The 23,638-nt window shown below is 42.6% G+C and overlaps 1 protein-coding gene across 2 annotated transcripts in view; it reads left to right on the top strand.

Moving 5' to 3' along the window:
• Positions 1-2,685: 2,685 nt before the first annotated feature.
• Positions 2,686-23,638, top strand: part of LOC109515003 (bile salt export pump-like) — a 26,980-nt gene continuing 6,027 nt past the window's right edge. Inside the window, exons 1-26 of one of the 2 annotated variants that reach the window (XM_019868529.1) lie at positions 2,686-2,879; positions 2,983-3,071; positions 3,149-3,167; positions 3,700-3,729; positions 3,802-3,853; positions 3,937-4,235; positions 4,323-4,410; positions 5,401-5,534; positions 5,624-5,795; positions 6,333-6,457; positions 10,999-11,173; positions 13,552-13,665; positions 13,758-13,868; positions 13,966-14,091; positions 14,467-14,670; positions 14,736-14,906; positions 15,626-15,827; positions 15,896-15,965; positions 17,212-17,332; positions 17,461-17,631; positions 17,760-17,864; positions 18,558-18,719; positions 18,980-19,183; positions 19,500-19,741; positions 21,065-21,221; positions 21,879-22,076. In XM_019868529.1, coding sequence (XP_019724088.1) covers positions 2,993-3,071; positions 3,149-3,167; positions 3,700-3,729; positions 3,802-3,853; positions 3,937-4,235; positions 4,323-4,410; positions 5,401-5,534; positions 5,624-5,795; positions 6,333-6,457; positions 10,999-11,173; positions 13,552-13,665; positions 13,758-13,868; positions 13,966-14,091; positions 14,467-14,670; positions 14,736-14,906; positions 15,626-15,827; positions 15,896-15,965; positions 17,212-17,332; positions 17,461-17,631; positions 17,760-17,864; positions 18,558-18,719; positions 18,980-19,183; positions 19,500-19,741; positions 21,065-21,221; positions 21,879-22,076 — 3,531 coding nt within the window. In that variant the 5' untranslated portion in view covers positions 2,686-2,879; positions 2,983-2,992. Of the gene's footprint in view, positions 2,880-2,982; positions 3,072-3,148; positions 3,168-3,699; positions 3,730-3,801; positions 3,854-3,936; positions 4,236-4,322; positions 4,411-5,400; positions 5,535-5,623; positions 5,796-6,332; positions 6,458-10,998; positions 11,174-13,551; positions 13,666-13,757; positions 13,869-13,965; positions 14,092-14,466; positions 14,671-14,735; positions 14,907-15,625; positions 15,828-15,895; positions 15,966-17,211; positions 17,333-17,460; positions 17,632-17,759; positions 17,865-18,557; positions 18,720-18,979; positions 19,184-19,499; positions 19,742-21,064; positions 21,222-21,878; positions 22,077-23,638 lie in introns of those variants that run through there. The other variant, XM_019868530.1, reaches the window with a different exon arrangement.

Raw genomic sequence — 23,638 nt, 5'->3', positions numbered from 1 at the left:
TATATATATAGAGAGAGAGAGAGAGAGAGAGAGAGAGAGAGAGAGAGAGAGAGAGAGAGAGAGAGAGAGAGAGAGAGAGAGAGAGATGGGCCAGGGTCATGCGTCGATAAGTCTAACCCTAACCCCAAAAAAGTTAAAAGGTTTTTTTAATTATTTAATGCCAAAACATATATGCAAATTACATTATTTTAGTTGTATAAATAACAAAATCAGTCTCATTTTTTATTTTAATTATTCAATTATAATGAGTTTCAATTATTTATTCAAACAGATAAGAAATTGTTACATTAAAACAGATTAGTTTACTGTACTGATTGCTTGCATTTTATTATACACAATCAACGTATTAATCAATGAGAAAAGGGCATAAATGACAACAAATAAAAAATCCTCAAATGAACATACATGTACAGGGTATGGGGCCAATGGAACCAAACACTTCTATAGAGCTACCACATATGACATCAGCTCTCCCAAAACCATGTGGTAAATTAAATGTGTTACACACACAATATACAGTATTCTGGATGGGATCAAGACTAAATCTTTTGGTCAATAACAGTTCAGCAACGTGCTTGAAGCACGTTTTTTCTTCGGCTGGAACTTTAGTTCAGGTGGAGTTCAGGTCGTTTCAATTTTTCCCGTTGGGTGGCAGTAGTGTACTTTAGATATTTGCCGTTGTCTGAAGTGGCCTGTGGTGCCTTCACCCACACTCGCAGAGCCCTGCTTCCCTGACAAATTTGTATCATGATTTTCACAGTGTGCGTTATTTTGCTCTACCTTGACTTTTGAACCATCATTACATTTACGAAACAATGTCAGCATATACATGGAAAATCTAGCGTCTTGTGTTTTTAAGAAACCATATGGTGGTTCCAGTTCAGATTCATGTTCTTGTGGGAACTTTGATGTGAATTCTGGATTCCGGTTTGAGAGCTCGTGATAGCTCCATGTACCGATGTCAGTGAAGGCAGCGGGACTCCATGAAGTGAATGACCTCCAGAAAATTGCCTCCTGCGTATGCAGTCCGTTAGTTGTTTGAAGAGAAAATACAGGCACTTCTACGAAAAGGGCACTGCCAGAAATATGGACTGGAATACTTGCCTTTAGTTAGGTCGATAAAGTCCTGATTAATTTTGGAGATTTTATTTTCATATTAAGCACCACAACAATGGATCTTGATTGGAGTCAAACACTTACAATTTCACAAAAGGTTTCAGATTACATTAACTCACTTAAGGGACTTCAAAGTAGGTGGATGATTGATCCCCAGGAGGCAAATTGGCCAGATGCATCCATCCATTTCCAGCAGATCAAGTCTGGAGTTGACATCTGGCAACTGTTTTAGTGGACCGATCAGTGTGAAGTCCAGCAGATCAACAAACCACTGGCAACATTTAAGTACAGAAACCCAGCAACAGCTCAAGAAGCATACCGCATCATGTCATAGACATGTCATGACGACTTAAAACATACCATAAAGGCAACTCAAGACTTTTTTAAGGAAAATTTATATATATATATATATATATATATGTATACACACAGTTCAGGGTGTCCCCCGCCTATGACAGCTGGGATAGGCTCCAGCACCCCCCCTCTCCCCCACGACCTTTGTGAGGATAAGCGGATCGGAAAATTAATGAATGAATGAACTCTTAGACGGTGACAGAGCAAACTTCACATCAAGCAGTAGTTTGGCAGCTAGAGAACGATTCTTCAAAAAAGAGGCCATGTGTGTTCTTCAAACTGTTGACACTTCAAATTAGAGTTTACTGTCAAGCAACAAAGAGAATTGTGTCTGTATTTCACTTATTTTTGCCAAATCAAAATTCTCCAGTTTAATACTGACACCTAATAATAAGACTCCCTGATGCTTCCCCAAATTTATGTTGGTGTTCTATGGGGCTCGGAACAGATTAATAGCAGCTCCATTCATTTCATACCAGAAAGATGATTTGAAACATGAATGTTTTAAGTTAGTAACTTGGTCACAAAACAAATTCAATGTATAATTCATGCCAATGCTGTGTCTTTATTTCCTCTTCAACAGCCAAATGGTTGGCCAGTTGTCTTAACCATTCTTTTTCACTTACTGAAGCCAAAAGTGTAGGCCAGAAAACAACCAGCAATTGAAACCCCGGCAAAGAATCACCAGGAAGAAACTTGACTCTGTAGTTATGTCACTTTGTACAAATATTTTTGAGCCCCCACGTTTGTGAATGTGAGCTCCGACAAGCATTACTAACATTATCCTATCAGTAGGATAATAATAATCCTGCATAAAGCTTACAAGTTATAGTATTGATTTATTTGCCCTCGGTAAGCAAACCATTTGACCGAGTGTTTGCAGATTTTTGGCCTTACACCAAATGTTTCTGCTGTGCAGTAAAACATTTACACTGTCGACAGGAATGAAATAATATATTTGCAAAAAAGGTGACGCGGTATCATACTCACTTATGTTCCTACAAAGGGGACCAGACAAATCTAGTAATGATCAGCGTGACAACCTCTGCAGGTGGAATGTTTCCACGTGCGGTCATTGACCTAAACGGCGACGGGACACAAACCGACCGGACACTTACCCTCAAACAAAACACCATGACCCCCCCGAGTACCAATAAGGCCAACCCTCCTCAATATCAGCACGTGAATCCCTTCCAAGGTACAGGAGTGTGTCCTCCTCCTATATACAAGCGGCATGCAGCCACAACTGGCTCTATAGTATTGGGGGGACATATAGGCTGCATGTTCAAATAGCGGACTTAAGAACCAAAGAGTTTCTGAAGGAACGTTTGACCTGACGGCTGTTCTGTGGACCCATGATAAATTCTCAAAAGGACCAGAAACGTTTGCTTGTAAAAGGACACATGTTGGTAAATTTCTCTTCTTCTTCAGCACTTTATAGTCGCATATGATTTGTTTCATCATTAGAAATCTGGATTTGGAGATTCTGAACCTTTATTTTGCTCTTTCGAGATGAGCCAACATGCCATCCGGATCAGTGAAATTGCAAAGTATTAAAAAGCTTGGACAGGAGAATCGCAGCTATGAGATTACGGACGAAGGTAAATCAAATCCAGTCATCAAAGAGGATTTCAGTCAGCTCTCAATCAAATTGTAACACGTTTTCTACATTTTGCAGAACCGGCTGGCTCTTACATGTACGTATTTTGCCTGATTGTGTGTTTTTTTTGGTATGGGCCACTCTTTGGGTACATTTTGCTGCTGCTTTAAATGAAATTTTATTTGAACATGCACTGTATGTACATCGCGAGCCACAAAAATCCTGGACAAATTAACGCAATCTGATGGTGTGCCGAGTTGCCAACATTTTGCCCCTCTTATGTAGCTGACAATAGACCACTTACTCTAATGCATTGTTGTTATACATTGCTGCCGATTACACATTATATACACGTTATATATCTCTCGGATAGTGTCATTCTTAGTAAATCGCCCATTTTGTTGGTACGGCTATTGGATTGCTTCTCATGTGAGCTTCCCTAATGGCTTGCTAATGCATAAGACTACGTAGTGCATAACACTGTGTACAATGTGAATGTCTCTGCTGCAATGACATAATATAAATTTCAGTCATGTCTTTTAAGCAACTTCCTATAGATTGTATAGAATTGCTGAAGTAGTTGTTGCTGATCATATTATTTGCTGTGCACGTGTTTTGTTTCCACGCAGGACCATGTCAACTTCCAAGGAGAGGGAGAAGTGAGTAGAGCAGTTGAAGTCAGGCTCTGATATTTCATCTCAAATAACATACTTGTATTTTCTTCCAAACAGAGGACATGAGACCAAGGAGCAACCTGCAATTAGAGTTGGCTTCTTTCAGCTGGTAAAAACACGATGACGTTCATATTTCAGCTCTTCGGTGTCAGTGTCACTCATGCAAGCAACCTCTTGAATTCGCATATCCAGTTCCGCTTTGCCACATGCAATGAAGTGCTGATGATGGTGGTGGGGAGCATATGCGCCGTGCTGCACGGCTCCGCCCAGCCCCTTATGCTGCTGGTGTTCGGCCTGCTTACCGACACGTTCATCGAGTACGACATTGAGCTGAATGAGCTGAGTGACGAGCGAAAGGAGTGCGTGAACAACACCATCCAGTGGACGAAGAACTACACTGACACATTCGCAGGCTTGAACCAGTCACACTGGAGCTCTATCAACTATTCAGAGTGGGAAACCTTTGCGCCGTTGAGGAGCAGGCCGTGCGGGTATGTTGGTGATGGGGATCACAAGGTTGTCTTTTGGTCAGTCACTTGCGCATGATACATTTTATGCCTGCATTTGTTGATTTTCAGGATACTTGACATCGAATATGAAATGACGAAATTTGCCTTCTATTATGTCGGGATTGGAGCAGCCGTCTTCATTTTGGGATACTTTCAGGTTTGTCACTCAACCTTATGTCAAGTACCATCTTGGAGCACTTTCTCACCATCAGAAAGTGGTTGATTATATTCAACTCTAGGGGCTCTGTTGTCATGACCAGCATATGTTTGACGCGTGGGGGGCGAGTAAATCGGTGTAGAGATGGGTAAAACAGGGAGTTGAGAGTTTTGCAAACAGAGGGAGGTGAACACAGCAACGCAGTGAACAGAGCAGACTTCAGTCATGTCCCATCAAAGTGGTTCTTCTCATCCCTTTTAAATGAAGTGCACTAGTCATGCACTAACCATGGTGGAGTGGAGACAGCCCAATTTTTCCCAAGAAGAAACTGATTTGCTCGTCTAGGAGTTTGAATCGTGTCAAGTATTTATATAGGACTGCAGGCAGACCGACATGGTCTAAACTGGCTTGGGAGTAAATAACAAATCTGTGCCGTAATGTGGGCAGCTTGAGACCCCCCCAATCCCTTGACCCATAGTAATCAAAATCTGTCTTCCTGCACCTTGATCAAATTAATCAAAATCATGTTAGGCCAGTTGTGCCAGTATCCAGACATGGTCTGAGCAAGCCTGAATTTAGACTGACTTTCTGTCACCAAATTGTCACTTCGCCAGGGTCATCTCCAAGGACTCACACCTGACCAGTTCGCCAAAAAGAGGCAAGCATGAACAGTGAACACTTGCGCTTGAACAAAAATCAGGATACGCCAGCTTTGGTGACCTCCAGCAAACATGCCATCTACGAAAACAGAGCACTAGCTCTCCCACCCTTGGTCGAGTGTAAAAATAGTAAATCAAATCTGTAAGAGAATGACTCCAGGTGCATTGTTGTGATTCATTTTGATGCACTTGGTTTTGTGTGTGTGTGTGTGTGTGTGTGTGTGTGTGTGTGTGTGTGTGTGTGTGTGTGTGTGTGTGTGTGTGTGTGTGTGTGTGCGGCTTTCTTTTGCACTCGCTCCTGTCTTATATTCAATAGTCTTATGTATGACAGATCTCGCTGTGGGTGAATGCCGCTGCCAAGCAGATCCAGCTCATCAGGAAAATCTATTTCAGCAAAGTGATGAGAATGGAGATCGGCTGGTTTGACTGCACCTCGGTGGGAGAGCTCAATACGCGCATGTCTGAGTAAGTTGGTCGCAGAGGAAGGGTCGTTATCTCATTGCTGGAGAAAAGTAGTATGCTCACTACATCATGTCCTGTCTGTGACAACGCAGTGACATCAACAAGATCAATGACGCCATTGCGGACCAAGTCGCCATTTTTATGCAGCGTTTCACCACCTTTGTGTGCGGCTTCTGCATCGGGTTTGTGAAAGGATGGAAGTTAACGCTTGTGATTGTGGCAGCAAGTCCACTAATTGGCATTGGAGCTGGCCTCATGGCTCTGGTGAGACTCTCCGCCTTAACATGCTTTGACTTCCTGATGAATGAATATGCTTGTTGGTTTGTATGCCCATGAACAAAAGTTGTAAGGGTACCAATGTAATACATTTTCATCACAGTACCGTAGCAGTTTTTGATATCCTTATATTTGGATTTCGATTTGGAACAACACTGATCATTGAATCTTGGGCAAAGAATCCTCACTTAGGTGACAGAATAGGAATGGGAAGTGTCAAACACAAAACAATCCATCTGAAAAAGATTATAGGTGAAGACTTGTTTCTTCTTCATCTACCGTGCAGTTGTAGTGTGCCCGGTTTCTCCTTAAGGAATGAATCACACTGCTACTGTGTCAAACTATTCCCACTGTTGTTGCTGTTACCACCATTTTGCATGCACACTGCAACGGGAACACAAAGGTCTGAATTTACCTTTCCCAGCTGTACTGTATTGAACTGAAATGTACTTGGTGGAAATGTGGATTCTTGAGAAAGGCTCGGCTCAACATCACTTGATTTCTTTGCTTATGTTTTGGGTTCAGTTTGTGGCTAAGCTGACAGGCATGGAGCTTCAGGCCTATGCTAAAGCTGGAGCCATTGCAGACGAAGTCCTCTCCTCGATTAGGACGGTGGCTGCTTTTGGCGGAGAGAAAAAAGAAGTGCAACGGTATGCAATCACATGCTGAACAAAAATGTAAATGCAACATTTTTGGGGTCATATTTTTGATGATTCCATGTGCAGTACCGGTACATAAAAGGTCAATTTTTATCTGTCTTCCATCCATCCATCCATTCATCCATCCATCCATTCATTGTCTACTCCGCTTATCCTCACAAGGGTTGTGGGCCTGCTGGAGCCCATCCCAGCCGTCTTCGGGCAGTCGGCGGGGTAAACCTTGAACTGGTTGCCAGCCAATCGCAGGCCACACAAGACAAACAGCCTCTGCAATAATAAGTCATTCTCTGAACGGGGAGAGATTTATGAGCAAGTTTTAGAATAAATAAGGCAGCAACTCCTTGTTGGTGTGTTGCACTAACTTGTACGATAGACGCAGCTGAGTCATTCATTCCTGTTTGTTGCTGTTTGTGATGCCATGGCGATGGCCGAGACTCACTGACAAATAGACGTGTCCCCCGTTTGTAAAAGGCTAAACGTCTCCATTCATCCATCCATCCATCCATTTTCTTATCCACTTATCCTCACAAAGGTCGCGGGCGTGCTGGAGTCTGTCCGAGATGTCTTCGGGCAGGAGGCGGTTGCCAGCCAATTGCATGGCACACAAAGACGAACAACCATCCACGCTCACACTCACACCTAGGGGCAATTTAGAGTGTTCCATTAACCTGCCACGCATGATTTTGGAATGTGGGACGAAACCGGAGTACCCGGAGAAAACCCACACAGGCCCAGGGAGAACATGCAACTGAAATGGAGAAATTGTCAACTATGGTTAATGTAGTTTTAGTACCAAAAAGGAGAACTTGTGTTTTGTCACTCTTTACCTTTCATGAAATAAAAGCTAAACCTGACCTTTATTTCTGATAAGCAGGAGCACTGGCGATTGTAGCTGTTTTATCTGAAGTTTCAAGGGGCTGTCAGGTGTTTTAATTGGAAGGCCGCAGGTTATAACCCTCCCACACGCACACAAATGCAAACATGCTTTCTCACATGCACACACACACACACACACACACACACACACACACACACACACACACACACACAAACGCAAACACATGTATGCACACACACGTTTGTAATTCTGGTTTAATTTTCTGCATTACTTGGCAAGTTTTATGTCTGTCACGTGAAAATTGAACCCTAACCCAGTCTGTGTTGGCTATACAATAAATATTCTCAAGCAATTATTTTGCTTGTCGACTAGTCACAGATAGTAGTTGCAATTAGTTGACTAATTAGATCTTCTAAATCGCAGCATATCGCTCCAGCTGCTCTATTAGGGGTGTTAAAGTATTGATGTGTCTGCCCCACGAACGAGCTACATCGATAGACACTGGACTGGTGCACATTATCGACACCTCATTTTTATTATTGATTGTTATCGATTGATAGGATCGATATAATTAACAAAATCACTCTATACTCAAAATTCCCAATGCCCTTTTATCTTTTTAATCAGGTCCGAATGTTATTTTTAGTCATTGATGGCGTAGTGGTGCACTCACCTGACGTGTGTGGGCAGCATGGGATCAGTTCCCACTTTGTGACGATGTGAGTGTGAATGATTGTCCTTTGTGTGTTCCCTGTGACTGTCTGGCGACCAGTTCAGGGTGTAGTCTACATTTTGCTCGTAGTGAGCTGAGATAGGCTCCAGCACCCCCGCCACATTGTTGAGGATCTGCGGTTTAGAAAATGACGTGACATAAACCTGTATTTGTGTTTCACTCATGCATCTCTGATCGGAGCCAAAGATTTACATCGTACGCAACATCGATAACAGATAATAATAGATCAACATAGATCATGGAAGCGAGGAAGGATATTTTTAAGATGAAGCAATGCGGATGTTTTATTTCCTGGTTGTTTTAGACGTCTCCCTTCTGCAACACAACTACCGTAATTCATATGATCAGGATCGTGATCCAGCTTCCGCAGACCATGCTGATTATCTGTTCATTTGAATCATTTGTGTTGCAGCACTGGAATTGTCCACCCAAGGTATAAACTTTGTAGACTTGCACTTTAGATACAATGTATCTATCAATACATGAAAAAAATATTTTTAAACATATTTCACTCTTAGGTATTAAGCAATGTCTTCTACATTGAAATCAGATGAGTAAAATTTGAAAAAAAAAAACAGTGCGAAAGAAAACTAAAATAAACACTTGTTTTGGGTTTTATTTTATTATTATGTAACCTTTATTTATCCAAAACATTTGCTTCACTAGTATATCAAATTTAAAAGCACTAAATTGAGTGACAAAATCAAAATGTTGTATTCATCCTGAAACTGAAAAAAAACCTGAAAGACGAGAACAAATGAGCACTGTAACAATACAGCGTATTGTAACGTACTTTGTCATGAATGTTATTTGTTGTCGTGGGGTGGAGGACGGTGTGACGTTATGATGGGTTAGGTAGGGAGTAAAATCCAAACACATTTTTTATGCACACAATGGAGACATTACAAGGGACAATCATAATACAATTTTGAATTCAGCATTGATAGATTCATTGCCAATGGTAGGGGTGGCAACTGGGGTGGGTCAAGGTATTTCCTAAAGATGACAGCTGCCACCCCTCGCCAACCTGTAAAATCACCTTTGTCGAGGAAGCAAGGGAGGAGGTAGGACATTAAATGCTGGGTTTGGAGGCGCCATAGAACTGGGTGTCATCTGTGCAGCAATGAAAGAGGATATTACATTTATGGAAAATGTTATCGAGGGGGATGAGGTAGATGATGAAAAGCAGGGGCCCCGGGACAGAGCCCTGAAGTGACTGGGTGGAGGTCAGATGAAAAGGACTTTAGCTGTATGAATGGAGTGTGAGGGGGTTGGGAAGATGGAGAGGCAATAGCAACGTCAGAAATCTGTGTAGCCCCAGTAGAGCCCCTTCAGCCTTTTATTTGATATTCTAAAATATTTATACATTATTTTCTTAGTCCCCCTATGTATCAGGCCGATTAGGTGAACTGCCAAATTGCCCGAAACACCTTTGGAGACAACTTATGGTAAATCAATTCAGTTCTGGGGCAAGAGTGTGGTTGTACTTTCCGGCCAATGGCATGCTCCCTCAAAACTCATCATATCTGTGGTATTGTGCTGTTTGTTAAATAGTACATTTTTAGTGGCCTTTCATTGAGGGCAGCCTTAGGCACAACTATACAATACATCTTGATTGATATAAGTTTTCACAACAGCTGCAGCTGCAACAAAGTGCTTTCTAGACCATTTAACACGAAATAACAATAATACAAGGGAACACATAACATTAGGCACAGACAATAATACCATCATATCTAGCAATACATATGCCTTGTTGTTAAAAGCGGTTATAGATGAAAGAGGAGAGACTCAAAGTTTCCTTTCATCAGTGCTTCAGAGACATCATGACCACAAGACACATGACGCACACACCTGTGAGGTGGGTGGATTATCTCAGCAAAGGAAGAGTGTTCATGCATGGATAAGGATGTAAACATATTTGTGAACAATGTTTGAAAGCCCATTTGGGACAGTACATTGAAAAGTTGTTGACCTTTTGAGTTCCGCTCATGAAAATAAGAATGAAAACAAAAGTCTTTTTTTTTCATTCAGTTCACATAAATATTTAAGAATGTTAAGTTAACATGGCAGCATGGGAGCTTCTTATTCAGCAAGTCTGGTTAACAGATCTAAAGTTTGAGGTTTGCATCGCACTTCTGGTCTACCTGTGGAGAGTTTTCATGTTCTGCTTGTGCTTGCGTCCGTTCTCTCTGGCTACTCTACACCCCAAAAGACGTGTCCAAAAATGTTAGGTTCATTCAAGACTTAAATTGTCCACAGGTGTCAGTGTGAATGGTAGTCTCGACATGCCCTGAAGGTTAGCTTTGGATTTTTCATTGTAGTTATTCTTCATTTCGTGTTGACATTTTTAGAGCATGTTTGTTTGTTTTTATTTTGTCAAAAATGCTGTGCTGCAGTTGAGGTTATACTAGTTTTAATATTAGGTTTATTATTTTTTTGGAACACAGTATATGAGGAATTTGTAGAGTGCAAGATTAAACATTTTGTAATATAATAAACTACAATTTATAAAATGAACTTCTTTCTTCTGTATGGATACCCAAATAAATCCATTTAAAATGAAACCCGAGAGCTCACGTACAATAATGCAACAATGTGATCCATTTTTGACAAACAGTATAGAGTAGCTAGTTTTAGTTTGGTTTTACAAACTTCAGATATAGTTTGATTTGCTTTCATATTTTAAAAAAACATTCATTTTTATTTTATTTAGTTCAAAAAAATCTTTTTTTTTTTTTTTTAAATTTTAATTGTTGTTATTTCCTTTTCATTACCTGTAATAACCTTGCCCCCTGTGATTTTTTTGACAACCAGTCCAGGGCGTACGCCATTTTTCACCGTGGTCAGCAGGGAAAGTTCTCCAGCTCACCGACATATGTCCCCCTGTTTTTTTTTAGAAACTTCATGGCTGGATGTTATGTGTTAAGTTGTCGAGTAAACTACTCCTGTTCCCTCCAGGTATGACAAGAACCTAGTGTCAGCTCAGCGCTGGGGCATCAGAAAGGGTTTGATCATGGGATTTTTCACTGGATACATGTGGCTGATTATCTTCCTGTGCTACGGCCTGGCTTTCTGGTATGGCTCCAGTCTTGTGGTGGACACGGAGGAATATTCACCGGGGACACTTCTGCAGGTAACACCTTCCCATGCCAACCTATGAGAATATGCAGCTTGTGGACATGTTTCATCGTCACCTTTGCCCTCAAGTACTCTGAAATGACAATTCTTGGCTGAAGCCAAAATGAGGAACCCGAGGCTCTAAAAACAAAACAAAGACAAAAAAAAAAAAAACAACGCTGTAAACATCAGTTGAATCGTTGACTTCAAATTTGTTTAAGTCTTAGCTTTCTGGTTCCATCTGAGCGATGGCCACGATGTCAAGCCCTAGCATGACTGCACAGGAACATTCAGAATATTTAAATTCTTCTGGAAAATGTGCATTTCAACCAAAACAACAAACATATGACTCCATTCATATTTCCATGAATATTTTCCTTATGTTATTACATTTTTATTAGATTTTCTTCATTGGAATAGTATCAAATGACAAAATATTGCCATCTTTGGTGGGTTTTTTTAAAATTCAGTTATGTATTTAATATGATATCTTGACCCTTAATTGCTCAATCTAGTTTTGTTTACAGAATGAGACATTACAAGAAATATCAGGCTGCATGTTCGATTAGCAAATTATTGTAAAATTGGTCATATAAGATGTTCTGTAACTTTGAGAACATATAAATGTTTAATTTACTTTTCATAAATATATTCGGGTGGTCTGGTGGTCCAGTGGTTAGTGCGTCGACCTCACAGTGCAGAAGTGCGATTCTGGGCTATGATCTACCTGTGTGGAGTTTTCATGTTCCCCCCGTGCCTTGTGGGTTTTCTCCGGGTACTCCGGTTTCCTCCCACATTCCAAAAACATGCATGGCAGGCTGATTGAACGCTCAGAAATTGTCCCTAGGTGTGAGTGTGAATGCGGATGGTTGTTCGTCTCTGTGTGTCTGCGATTGGCTGACAACCGGTTCAGGGTGTCCCTTGCCTACTGCCCGAAGAGACCTGGGATAGGCTCCAGCACCCCCGCGACCCTTGTGAGGATAAAGCGGATCGGAAAATGGCTGGATTGATGGATGGATTACTTAGCGGCGGTTTAGCATCTTCTGTTACTTTTGTTACACAGCTTCCGTTCAGGTTAAGGATACTTGATTCACCGCCATGGAGGCGATGATTAATGACTTTTAGAAAAGCAGTCAGCCACAGCTGCAAAGCTGCCAAACTAGTTTCATACATTGTGCGGGAAAGTGCAATGACGTCAATACAAAGTTTTGAGGGTTTTTTTTTTTGTCCAAATCTAATGTCAGCCAATCACAAGCCACGGAATTTTTGGACTCGCTTGCAAACTCCAAGTTAATCAATCGACTGCGCATGTCATCTGGTCCTCTCTGGAATATTGTCAACTTCCCCGGAATAGCGGAACACATGGCATCACTGCAGTCGCTGGAAATTGAGTCTTTAGTGGGCAGGCAACCTTCTCACGTCTGGCCAACGGACGGCTGCAGAGGCAATGGAAAACTTTTGCAGTGTTATCAGAGCGTCCTATTTCAGCTGTAGGAATTTGGTGAAAAGTATTTCAGTCCGAAACCGAAATTGCACTTTTGGCCCACTTTTGTGAAAACTTTGGGTGACTGAATTTTTGATGCATCCCTACTCCCAAACTAACGGGTTAGGCACAGGCAAAAAAAAAAAAAAAAAAAAAAAAAGAATGAAGCTGATTTTACCATTAGGGCTAGTGTGAAGTTGCCTGGTGTTGTAATTAACTGTTAATGTTTTTTTAGATGAATCGACACAACGATACCATGCACAAAGACAAATTGATCTGCTGTAACAGCAAACAGCTTGCGAGGACGTTAATGTTGACACAAAACAACATAACAATAACGTATCCCCATAGTCCTCTCTACTAGAGTTAGTGACACTTTATTTGAAGAATATGATGAGTCATTTAAAATTAATTAAATAACTTTTAGTATGTTCATTTAAGTTACCGGTAATTCATGGATTGAAGCATTATGGACTTGTAAAGGAAGTCAATGTGATGCATGCATTTCCAGTCGTAACTATTAATCGTTTTTAACTTATATTTTTGCTGCGCGGCTCATTAAAAAAAAAAAAAAAAAAAAAAAAAACCTCCCCTATTACTGGTACTTGAGGGGAATGGATAAAACATTGAGCCACAAAAGTTGCCCATCCCTGTAATGGGTCATTACATTTCCCCTAAGGTCTTGTTAAATTTTAATATCCGCTACAGTACAGTGATGAGGTTTGCTTTTTACTTGGTAAAACTGTAGCTGTGATATATACTCTTAAAGTCTTTATCTTACTCAGACGTTTTCGGCAATTGGTTTAGGGCACACTATTTCCCAAATGCAATTGAGCATTATTTTCACTTTGCATATATTGTACGAGGCACCTCCTATTACAATGGCTTGCCGGATTTTTTTGCATTGCCAGGTTTTCTTTGGTGTTCTGATAGCAGCCATGAATTTGGGCCAAGCATCACCCTGTCTGGAAGCATTCGCCGCAGGCCGCGGAGCTGCCACTATCATCTTTGAAACCATTGAACGAGTAGGAAATGTTCTAATATTGAAATCCATCAAAGTTGATCTCTCATGGCTTGAACAAGTGTTGTTGTTTTGTTTTGTTTTTCACTTTATCAGGAGCCTGAGATAGACTGTTTATCTGAGGCAGGATATAAACTCGATAAAGTCAAAGGCGACATTGAATTTCACAATGTGACATTCCATTACCCTTCCCGGCCGGAAGTTAAGGTATTTGACTGACTCTGTTGTTGTCTCTTTCCTTGTAATTACAATGAATTGAAGAAGGTACACTGCTGACTGTGCTGCTGCGGCTTCCTTTGTTCAGATCTTAGACCGGCTCAGTGTGATAGTGAAGTCAGGCGAGACCACAGCCTTTGTTGGGGCGAGCGGCGCCGGGAAAAGCACAGCTGTCCAACTCATTCAGCGCTTCTATGACCCCAAAGAGGGCATGGTAGGATCAAGACGTACATTCACAACCTCCTATTGATGCATACAGGGACTGAACATTGCTTTTCTCTTCAACCTTTGTTCATGTCGTTTAAAAAAATAACCATCTCCTGAGGATGATAAACTAGCAGTTGGTCCAAATAGCCTAATTTTTCCCCCTTTCTCTGCATTTGGCCATCTCACTTTTATAATGCACCCTGCTTCTGCAGAAGGAAGTAGCCTCCTGTTGTCACGATCTATCGTATTTGTGTGCGTGTGTGTGTGTGTGTGTGTGTGTGTGTGTGTGTGTGTGTGTGTGTGTGTGTGTGTGTGTGCAGCACCAATGTACTTTCGCACCATCATCCAGCAATTTTAGCTCGACTCGCTGCTGTCGTCTCAGGTGACCCTGGACGGTCATGACATCCGCGGGCTGAACATCCAATGGCTGCGCTCGCTCATGGGCATCGTGGAGCAGGAGCCTGTGCTATTCGCCACCACCATTGCTGAGAATATACGTTATGGTCGACCTGGCGTCTCAATGGATGACATCATCACTGCCACCAAAGAGGCCAATGCATACAACTTCATAATGGACCTGCCACAGGTGGAGATCAAATAAACGCTTGGAGGACCTGCGTGATGTTAACCTTATTTTCTGTGATTTCACAGAAATTCGACACCTTAGTGGGGGAGGGTGGTGGACAGATGAGTGGCGGTCAAAAGCAGCGAATTGCAATTGCCCGGGCACTTGTCAGGAACCCTCGCATCCTGCTGCTTGACATGGCCACCTCTGCATTGGACAACGAAAGTGAGGCTGTGGTACAAGAGGCCTTAGATAAAGTATGTCTGTGCTTTCTTTACTGTGTGTTTTTATGCAGCATTGGTTTACAACAATCGTAGTCTACTACATTTACATCAAAAAGAACCAGCAGTGTGTGGAAGTGGTCATTAAGTATGCGCCAGCAGCGGCGTCGTGACTTCAGTCTCAACTAGCTTGGGGTCCAAAGAATGGAAACGTGACATCAGCTATGGGAAGTGCAGCTACATCTGCGCAAATATCACCAACCAACTCCAGACAGCATTATTCCTCTCAATGCATCAATACAGGAGTTCAGAACATTCAGAGAAGGAGTCCATGAATCAATTTATGGATCGCTAATTTTTCCCCATCATCGCTTGAGAAACTCTGGTCCATTGTCCATCTGTGATAGTGATCAGAAGAAAACAAAGAGAGTCAATCGTAATTTGACATTACTTCCAGTAAGAGTGCAGCTTCTATTTGCAGTACAACACATAAAAATGATCACGCCATGGCTCTTGTTGGGTGCCTTTCAGTTTACTTTGTGAGGAACATGCTTTTTCTCGGTTTGATGAGGAGAAGTTGCATTATTAACAAAGAAATACAGTACATTGAACTCATGAATTGCTGTTCACAGTCAACAAAATACTGATAAATAATGCAATCATGTGTAACAATTTTAGGTTGTGTTTCTGGTATTTCACCACCCCAGCTTCTTTTTTTCCCCCCTTTAATGCATTTTTGACCGTTGACGCCGAAGGTACGCATGGGACGGACCACCATCTCCATCGCCCATCGGCTGTCCACTATAAAGAACGCTGACGTGATTGTGGGCTTTGAGCATGGCCAGGCAATTGAGAGGGGCAAGCACAGCGAGCTACTGGACAGGAAAGGCGTCTACTTCACTCTTGTCACCTTACAGAGCCAAGGGGACAAGGCCCTTAATGAAAAGGCTCGGCAAAGTGGGTTCTACAATCGTGATTCCCGCAAACATGTTTTACTTCTACTCAACAATCCTTATCGATCTCAGTGGCTGAAAATGAAGACACACCAGAGAAGCTCAGCCTGTCAAGAGCTGGCAGTTACCGGGCCAGCATGAGGTACCACAACACAACCGCTGTTCCAATTTTTATACAAATTAGCTTGTTCTGGTATACAAGGAAGCAGGATTCGATCCAAACCTACTTCGGATGCGAGATGAGATACACCCTTGATCAATCACAGGACTGACACATAGACCATCATTCATAATCGATATTTGAACATGGTCCTAATTAACCAGTGTGTCTTATCCAGCGTCACAATCCTGACTGTGCTCTAAATCGGATAATCCCTCCTCTGACCGCGAAAAGTCATAGTAGTTAGCATAGTGCTTATCTGGTATTTTCTGTTACGCCCACCAATGAAGAGTAAAATATTTCACACCCCCAACTCTCCCCTGCTACTCTAATTTGTATCATTTGTCTATAAAATTGTTGCGAGTATACTTCTGCACAACACTTTATCCTTATTAACGTTAAAGAAATAAGAAATATAGATCGAATTACTACAAAGAATAACTTTGGTAACTTTGGTAAAAAGAAATAAAATAAATGAGTGCCACTGCCACCTACTGCAATGGATGTGCAATTACACATGAGTCCAGTACAAGAAGAAAAAAAAAAGCATGTTACTGGGGTCACAGACACCAACCCTAGCATTGCACCGTACCCTCCCAGGATAGCAGGATTACGTATAAACTATAGGACCAATTTGCAGAGAGCTTCGTGGAATGGTGGCACATGTGCATGTGAGAAGCCATTAAAAGTGTGGTGCAGATGAGGGAAATTGTTTTCTTTTCGTCGTGTGCGTTCCAGAAGGACTGTTTGCCTCTGCTCCAGAATGCAAGTAATCCTCAGCGAATCCCAAGGTTTTTGATCATTCTTGACCAACCAGAAAGTGACCTGTGAATTCATTTTACTTTTATTTGGGGAATCTTTCTGCAGGCAAGCTGACTGTGTTTTATGAGAAGATTTGCTGTTGACTTTTGAGTTAAGTGATTGTCAACAGCAAAGAGATCCCTGTCTATTTGTCTGGCTGTGGATTCAAAATAAAAGGTCTCGACTCCCTTGTTGTTGTCGGAGTGCACGCTGCTGATTGTGCAAAGTGCTGCTCACCACAGTGGGGCTGGACAACCAAACACAAATGCACCTCTATACATTTCAACCTTTTATTTACATTTCAACCTCACCTGGAGTCAGCAGAAAACCTCTGAGATTAAATTCCTCATAAACCACAAAACAGCACAGGAAGTTCAATAAAATGTAGCCATTAAAACTTTTGGGCTGATACACGCTTGTTTGACAGAGCCTCCATCCGCCAGAGATCCCGATCCCAGCTATCCAACCTGATTCCAGAATCTTCTGTTTCCATTGCCGGAGAGCTAGGCCCCAGAGCATACGCTGTGTCTCAAGTAGACAAATCCAAGGTGGGTGCATGGGTGGCTGTGATAGCCTTTGATTAAATATGGGGGTGAATGGCCATTGCATGCATTGTCTTTTCCCAACAACTATCAGCTTTGTCGCATTTCTTCACATTGTGATGCTGAATATTTAGAATGCCATTCAAGAGGAGGAGGAGGGGGACCTAGTGGAGCCAGCACCGGTTGCCAGAATCTTGAAGTACAACGTGCCAGAGTGGCCTTACATGCTTTTTGGATCTTTGGGGGCAGCTGTGAATGGAGGAGTCAACCCTGTCTACTCACTTTTATTCAGTCAAATATTAGCAGTGAGGTTACACTACGTTTTAAACTGTTCAGAAAATATTGTCCTTTCCAGCGCTGTTAGAATGATTGATCAATTTCTAGAGGGCAAAAAGGCAAGTGGTCCGTTGATTTTTCATTTGTGTGTGTGCAGACTTTCTCAGTTACAGATCCCGTAGCGCAAAGAAAGGAGATTGATAGCATCTGCCTGTTCTTCGTCATGGTCGGCGTTGTCTCTTTCTTCACCCAAATGCTGCAGGTAAAGTAACATTTGGCTTTAGCAAACACTGCTTTGAGTGTCCCTTCTATTTCAAGCCTGAGAAAAGTCATAAAAGACCAAAAGTAACAGCCATGACCCAGAATTTCCCTACAGATGGAGGTTCCAGTCCATATGTTTATTTTTTTAATTCAGAATGATTACTTCTTATTGAAAATAGCCAGAAATCTAATAAATTAGGACTTGGAGTAGGCCCGTCTGTTCCCCATGAGTCATTTTTGATCTCACAAGGGATGTTGAACAATGAGTTGCTTCCATATACTGTATGTGGGAACAGTTTGGAGAAGACACTTTTCAGTTCCAGTATGACTTGCTCGATGCATAAAGCAAGGTCCATGCGGTGCAGAAGAACCAAACGGATTAAGCCAGGCCCTCTCTCCCAATTTAAATTTTGATTATTTACTGATCCCACAAATATTCTCTGTAATGAATGGACAAAAATTGCCACGGACACATTCCAGAATCTATTCCAAACTCCAATTGTCGTGTATTGAGGCCAACGTCTTTAAGTATGGATGTATGGATGTATATGTATATGTGTTTGTGTTTATGTGTGTGTGTGTGTGTGTGTGTGTGTGTGTGTGTGTGTGTGTGTGTGTGTGTGTGCGTGCGTGCATGCGTGCGTGCGTGCGTACGTGCGTGCGTGCGTGCGTGTGTGTGTGTGCGCATCTTCAGGGCTATGCCTTTTCCAAGTCTGGAGAGCTGCTGACCCGCAGGTTACGTCGCCTGGGCTTTCATGCCATGCTTGGCCAAGAGATTGGCTGGTTTGATGATCACAAAAACAGCCCCGGAGCTCTGACCACACGACTGGCGACCGACGCCTCGCAAGTTCAAGGGGTAAGGCATGAACAAACAAACGAAGACAAACGAAGACCTGGAAATAAAAGATGAAATTTTGATCTACTGTATCATGTTAATCTGTTGGTGCCAACCCTAAAATGTTTTCAGGCGACTTAAAAAAATAAATGAATTAAGCTCTCTGTTCCAATATTTTTGGAGTACTGTACAGTGTATCATCAAGTCTAGGTTAAGCTGCAAGGCAAACTCAATACAATAAGAAATGATTCAAGAGGCTGCACATCCTTCCTTCCTCAAAGGCCACCGGCTCCCAGATCGGCATGATAGTCAACTCTTTGACCAACATTGGGGTGGCCATCCTCATGTCCTTCTACTTCAGCTGGAAGCTCACGCTGCTCATCCTGTGCTTCCTACCCTTCATCGCTCTGTCAGGTGGTTTCCAGGCCAAGATGCTCACTGGATTTGCCAAGCAAGACAAACAAGCAATGGAGGCTGCAGGACAGGTCAGCATCCAGCTTGACTGATATGACAAATGAGGAATGACCTCCAAGTGAAAGTCACAATTTGCCATAAGTGACAATAGCTGAGTTTCCTCCTGAATTTCAGTATTCCTCCATAACTGCATTGCACATGTGGCGATGTGCTGGAGTCACCGTGTGGAACAGGCTCACTACCAGACTACTCACTTCCTTTATATATTCAGTGTACTTGTAAATATGAAAGTTAAGCAAATTGTTCTGAAAGCCAAATATACAACAATATCTGCATGTGGTATTTTCACTCCACATCACGCGTTCACCCCTTTGATGCACTTTGCAGATTTCAGGTGAAGCGCTCAATAACATTCGCACCATCGCTGGTCTTGGCAAGGAGAGGAATTTTGTGGACAGATATATTGCGCAGCTGGATGCTCCATACCAGGCAGCCCTGAAGAAGGCTAACGTCTACGGGGCTTGTTACGGTTTCGCCCAGTGTGTTGTCTTCCTGACCAACTCTGCATCCTATCGGTTCGGGGGCTACTTGGTACGCCAAGAGGGACTCCATTTCAGCTTGGTGTTCAGGTAAGTGACACAATGGGCCCTATTTTTGTGTCGAGTGAAAGTCCAGTGCAAAGCGCAGTCTAACACACACATCGTTGAGGTTTTCATTTGATATTTTGTGATACTTTGCACAGGTAGAATTGGGCGTAAATGAGGCGTTTGTGCCTTTGTGCACCGTTGTGGGATGTAAGTAGTCTTTTCCGACTGTCGGCCTCCAACTTTTGCATCAAAATCAGAGAGATTGGTAGGCGCAGTATGCCTAAGTATGCCATGCTTGACATTTCAAAAGCAGAAATACTTGCTTGGGTGCGTGCATGACATTGGCAGATAAACTGCAAGATCTCCCCTTGCGGATGATGTCTTCGGCCGTGCATATGACGTGGGCAATTGGAGACCACCTTACTCTACCGATCGTGCGTACTGGTGTTGTCCCTCACCCCTCAACCCAATAGTGGAGGGGATGCTATTAAACTATTTTTAAAATGACAATGATTAGAATTCACTCAATGAATTAATTGCTTCAATAATTCAGACAATGATTAGAATTCGCTCAATGAATTGTCACTATGCTGGTGTCAAATTTATTCTTGAAATCCGGTGACATCCACCTTGCACGCCCGTGAAGTGCTGAATTTGTCTGCCTGTGCCTCGGTTAAATACACCCAAATTGTCCCATGAGTTAGATCTGATTTTTGTCGTCTAAAATGTAGTTGAGTGTTTGTAGATGTGCGCGGCCAAAACGCCCAGGGAAACATAGAGCATCTATCAAATTCATCATCATTTTCGGTACGAAAATGATGATGCGCCCGGTTTCACGCCGAGCACAGACTACTTTTTGTTAACAAATTGTTGAATGAGTCAGGGCTGAGCCAGCGCCGTGCAACAGAGTGTCTAGAAAGGCGCAACATGACCCCAAAACACAGTAGACTGGACTTGTGCCTGCATAAAAATGAAGGGTATGCACGGGTATCACTCTACCATAATAGAGCCCAATGGAAAACCCTTTGGAAAACAAAAAAAATGACTGATAAACCATCCCAGATGTTTCCTAAGTGTGAGCTGTGTGTCAACTGAGGAGCAGCACAGGATATCAGGGCAGGCGCAGTAGCTGAAAAAAAAAAAACAAAAAAAAACATACCACTGACAAAACATACATCTGTCTAAACCTGCAAAGCTAACTTCACGTTCATTGAATTCATCCATTTTTAGTTGTCACAATATGAGGAGACAAACGAGGTCTCAACCGTTTTAAGTTTTCTGACAGGAGTCTCACCGTCCTACACTGAAAAGCCCTGAATTCTTCTTTTCTTTGAAGAAAATGAGCACTTGTTTCATCTTGTGCAGGGTCATTTCTGCCATCGTCACAAGCGGCACAGCCCTGGGCAGAGCCTCCTCCTACACCCCTGACTATGCTAAGGCCAAGATTTCAGCTGCACGCTTCTTCCAGCTGCTGGACCGAGTGCCCAAGATTAGCGTCTACAGTGACAAAGGACAAAAATGGGTATGTTTGCACAGATTGAGATGAGTGCGATGATGCCACGCTGCTTGTTGGGGGTGTGGGGAACCCCCCCCCCCAACCTATCTCTAGTTTTAACTTGACTTGAAGGATAACTGCAAAAAAGTATACTTAGTCACAACGCAATGACTTTAGCTGTCCACTATAATTTTCGGTTTTGATTGACACTGTCAGAGAGATGCTCATTTCACAATGTCTAATGAGGTTTTTGATAGTGTGGAAGTTCACTGCAGCTTGCTTTCCTGTATTAAGATACATGAGTGACACCTCTTAGTATAATGCAGAGCAGCTCTCCAGTGTTACAAGCCATCAGTACATACACAGCCTTTTCCCAGGAGCACCATCAAATCCATCATCATCATTTACAGAGCAGTCCTCACTCACAGAGGCTGTCTTAAATACGGTACATCCAAATTTGTAGTCATAAAGTAGTGCTGCGAACAAACTGCAATGAAAGTAATACCCTGCCCTGTATTGTTTTCGCCCACGGCAGAGGTAAATACTCCTAAATGATCCTCTTGCAGACAACGGCAATCATATTTGTATCAAACCCATGCAGTATAGCGGAGAACACTATAGTCCCAAACAAAACAAAACCTTTGCACCCCCTTTGTTTGCCCCACCACCACCCTTCTCTACCAGGATAACTTCCAAGGGAACATTGAGTTCATTGACTGCAAGTTCACTTACCCGACCCGACCAGACATCCAGGTCCTCAATGGGTTGAATGTGGCAGTGAGGCCCGGCCAGACGTTGGCCTTTGTGGGGAGCAGCGGCTGTGGAAAGAGCACCAGCGTGCAGCTGCTGGAAAGGTTTTATGACCCCGACAAGGGCAGAGTGGTGAGGCGGCCGCCGAAAAATGCTGTGCATGATCACTGCTACCATAGGACTCAACTGTACACTTTTCTACATTCCAGTCTACAAAACTGAAGAAAATGTTTTGGTTTTGGTTTTTACCATCAAATTCATCATCCAATGCAACGCCTGTGTTCCCACATAGAAATACGGTCCAGGAATAAGTCAACTAAAATGTGCCTATTGCCAGTTTATATTGTTGTAAACGCAACAGCTCGCTATGCCAAAGTTCAGCATATATTTTACCGATTAAAAAAAAAAAATTTTGCTCATTTTTTCACTTTTTGTTGATCAATTGTTGTTACTACTGTACATCGTGTGCATGTCTTTGTAGTTTTCCTGACATAACTGAGGTTGAAATTTCTGACAGTCAGCGTGAAATAGTTGGGGCAGATGATGATGATGATGATGATGACCTTTTAGAACATGTCAAACATGACTCTTTGTTCTAATGGAGAACAGAAGAGAAGATCCAGAGGAGGGTGGTACGAGCGAAGTGGGAGATATTAAAGGAGGAGGAGAAGAAAAGAGAATATGAGAGGAGGACAAGAGAGAAACTGGAGGAGTTGAGCAGGGAAGGACTGGGAAAGGAGAGAGAAACTGGAGGAGTTGAGCAGGGAAGGACGGGGAAAGGAGAGCGGGTGGACGGAGTTGGCGAATATAATGGTGGAAACAGCTGTGGAGGTATGTGGAAGGGAGAGAAAGGAAATATCTAACCCATGGACGGTAGGGAGAGAGGAGGAGATAGAAGAGATGAAGAAGAAGATACGGGAGAGGGTACACAGAAGGAACAAGAGAGCGGAGACACTGAATGCGAGAAAACGGCTGAGAGTGAGAGGAGAAGGGAGAGGAGTGGGGGAGCTGGAAGAAGAGCTCACCAGACTAAAAGCGGAGGTGAAGGAAATGCGGAAGGAACTTAAGAAGTTGTTGAGAAGATTGGAAAGAGACTGGTGGGAAGGGGTGATCGAGGACTGTCAGGAAGCATGTTCTAGAGGGAGACTTGGTGAAATGTATAAATGTTTGAAAAAGTTAGGAAAGAGAGATAAACCAGCTGCTCGGAGCACGACTATAACAGCAAATGAATTCAAGGAGCATTTTGAAAACGTGTCGAGGGAGAGGTACGAGGAAGAACCGAGAGTGATCGAAGAGGCGGTCCAAGGAACTGTAGATTTAAGAAAAGACAGAAGAGCGGGCGAAGCAAACAAGAAGATGAATGAGGTACCTGAGAGGGAGGAAATCATGGAGGCTATGAACGAGATACGAGAGTCGGCACCGGGGGAAGATGGGGTAAGAATCGGATATATACGGAATGCGTGTGGGGAGGTGATAGAAAGAGTGATCAGGATAGTGAGGAAGATGTTCGAGCACAGAGCGGACCAGTGGGATGGAAAAGTGAAAGTGGGACTGATGGTACCGATACACAAGAAGGGAGACAGGAATGATAGAAATAATTACAGGGGAGTGTGCCTGCTGAGCATGTGCATCAGAGTGTTAGGAAGAATGTTAGCAAAGCGATTGAGTTGGTGGGCCGAACACCTGGGGCTCCT

This window comes from Hippocampus comes, unplaced genomic scaffold (genome assembly GCF_001891065.2).
Source record: "Hippocampus comes isolate QL1 unplaced genomic scaffold, H_comes_QL1_v1.1 scaffold41, whole genome shotgun sequence".
In the NCBI taxonomy this organism is placed as follows: Eukaryota; Metazoa; Chordata; class Actinopteri; order Syngnathiformes; family Syngnathidae; genus Hippocampus; species Hippocampus comes.
The sequence above is the reverse complement of the archived record's forward strand: the minus strand, read 5'-3'. Positions and strand labels throughout refer to the sequence as shown.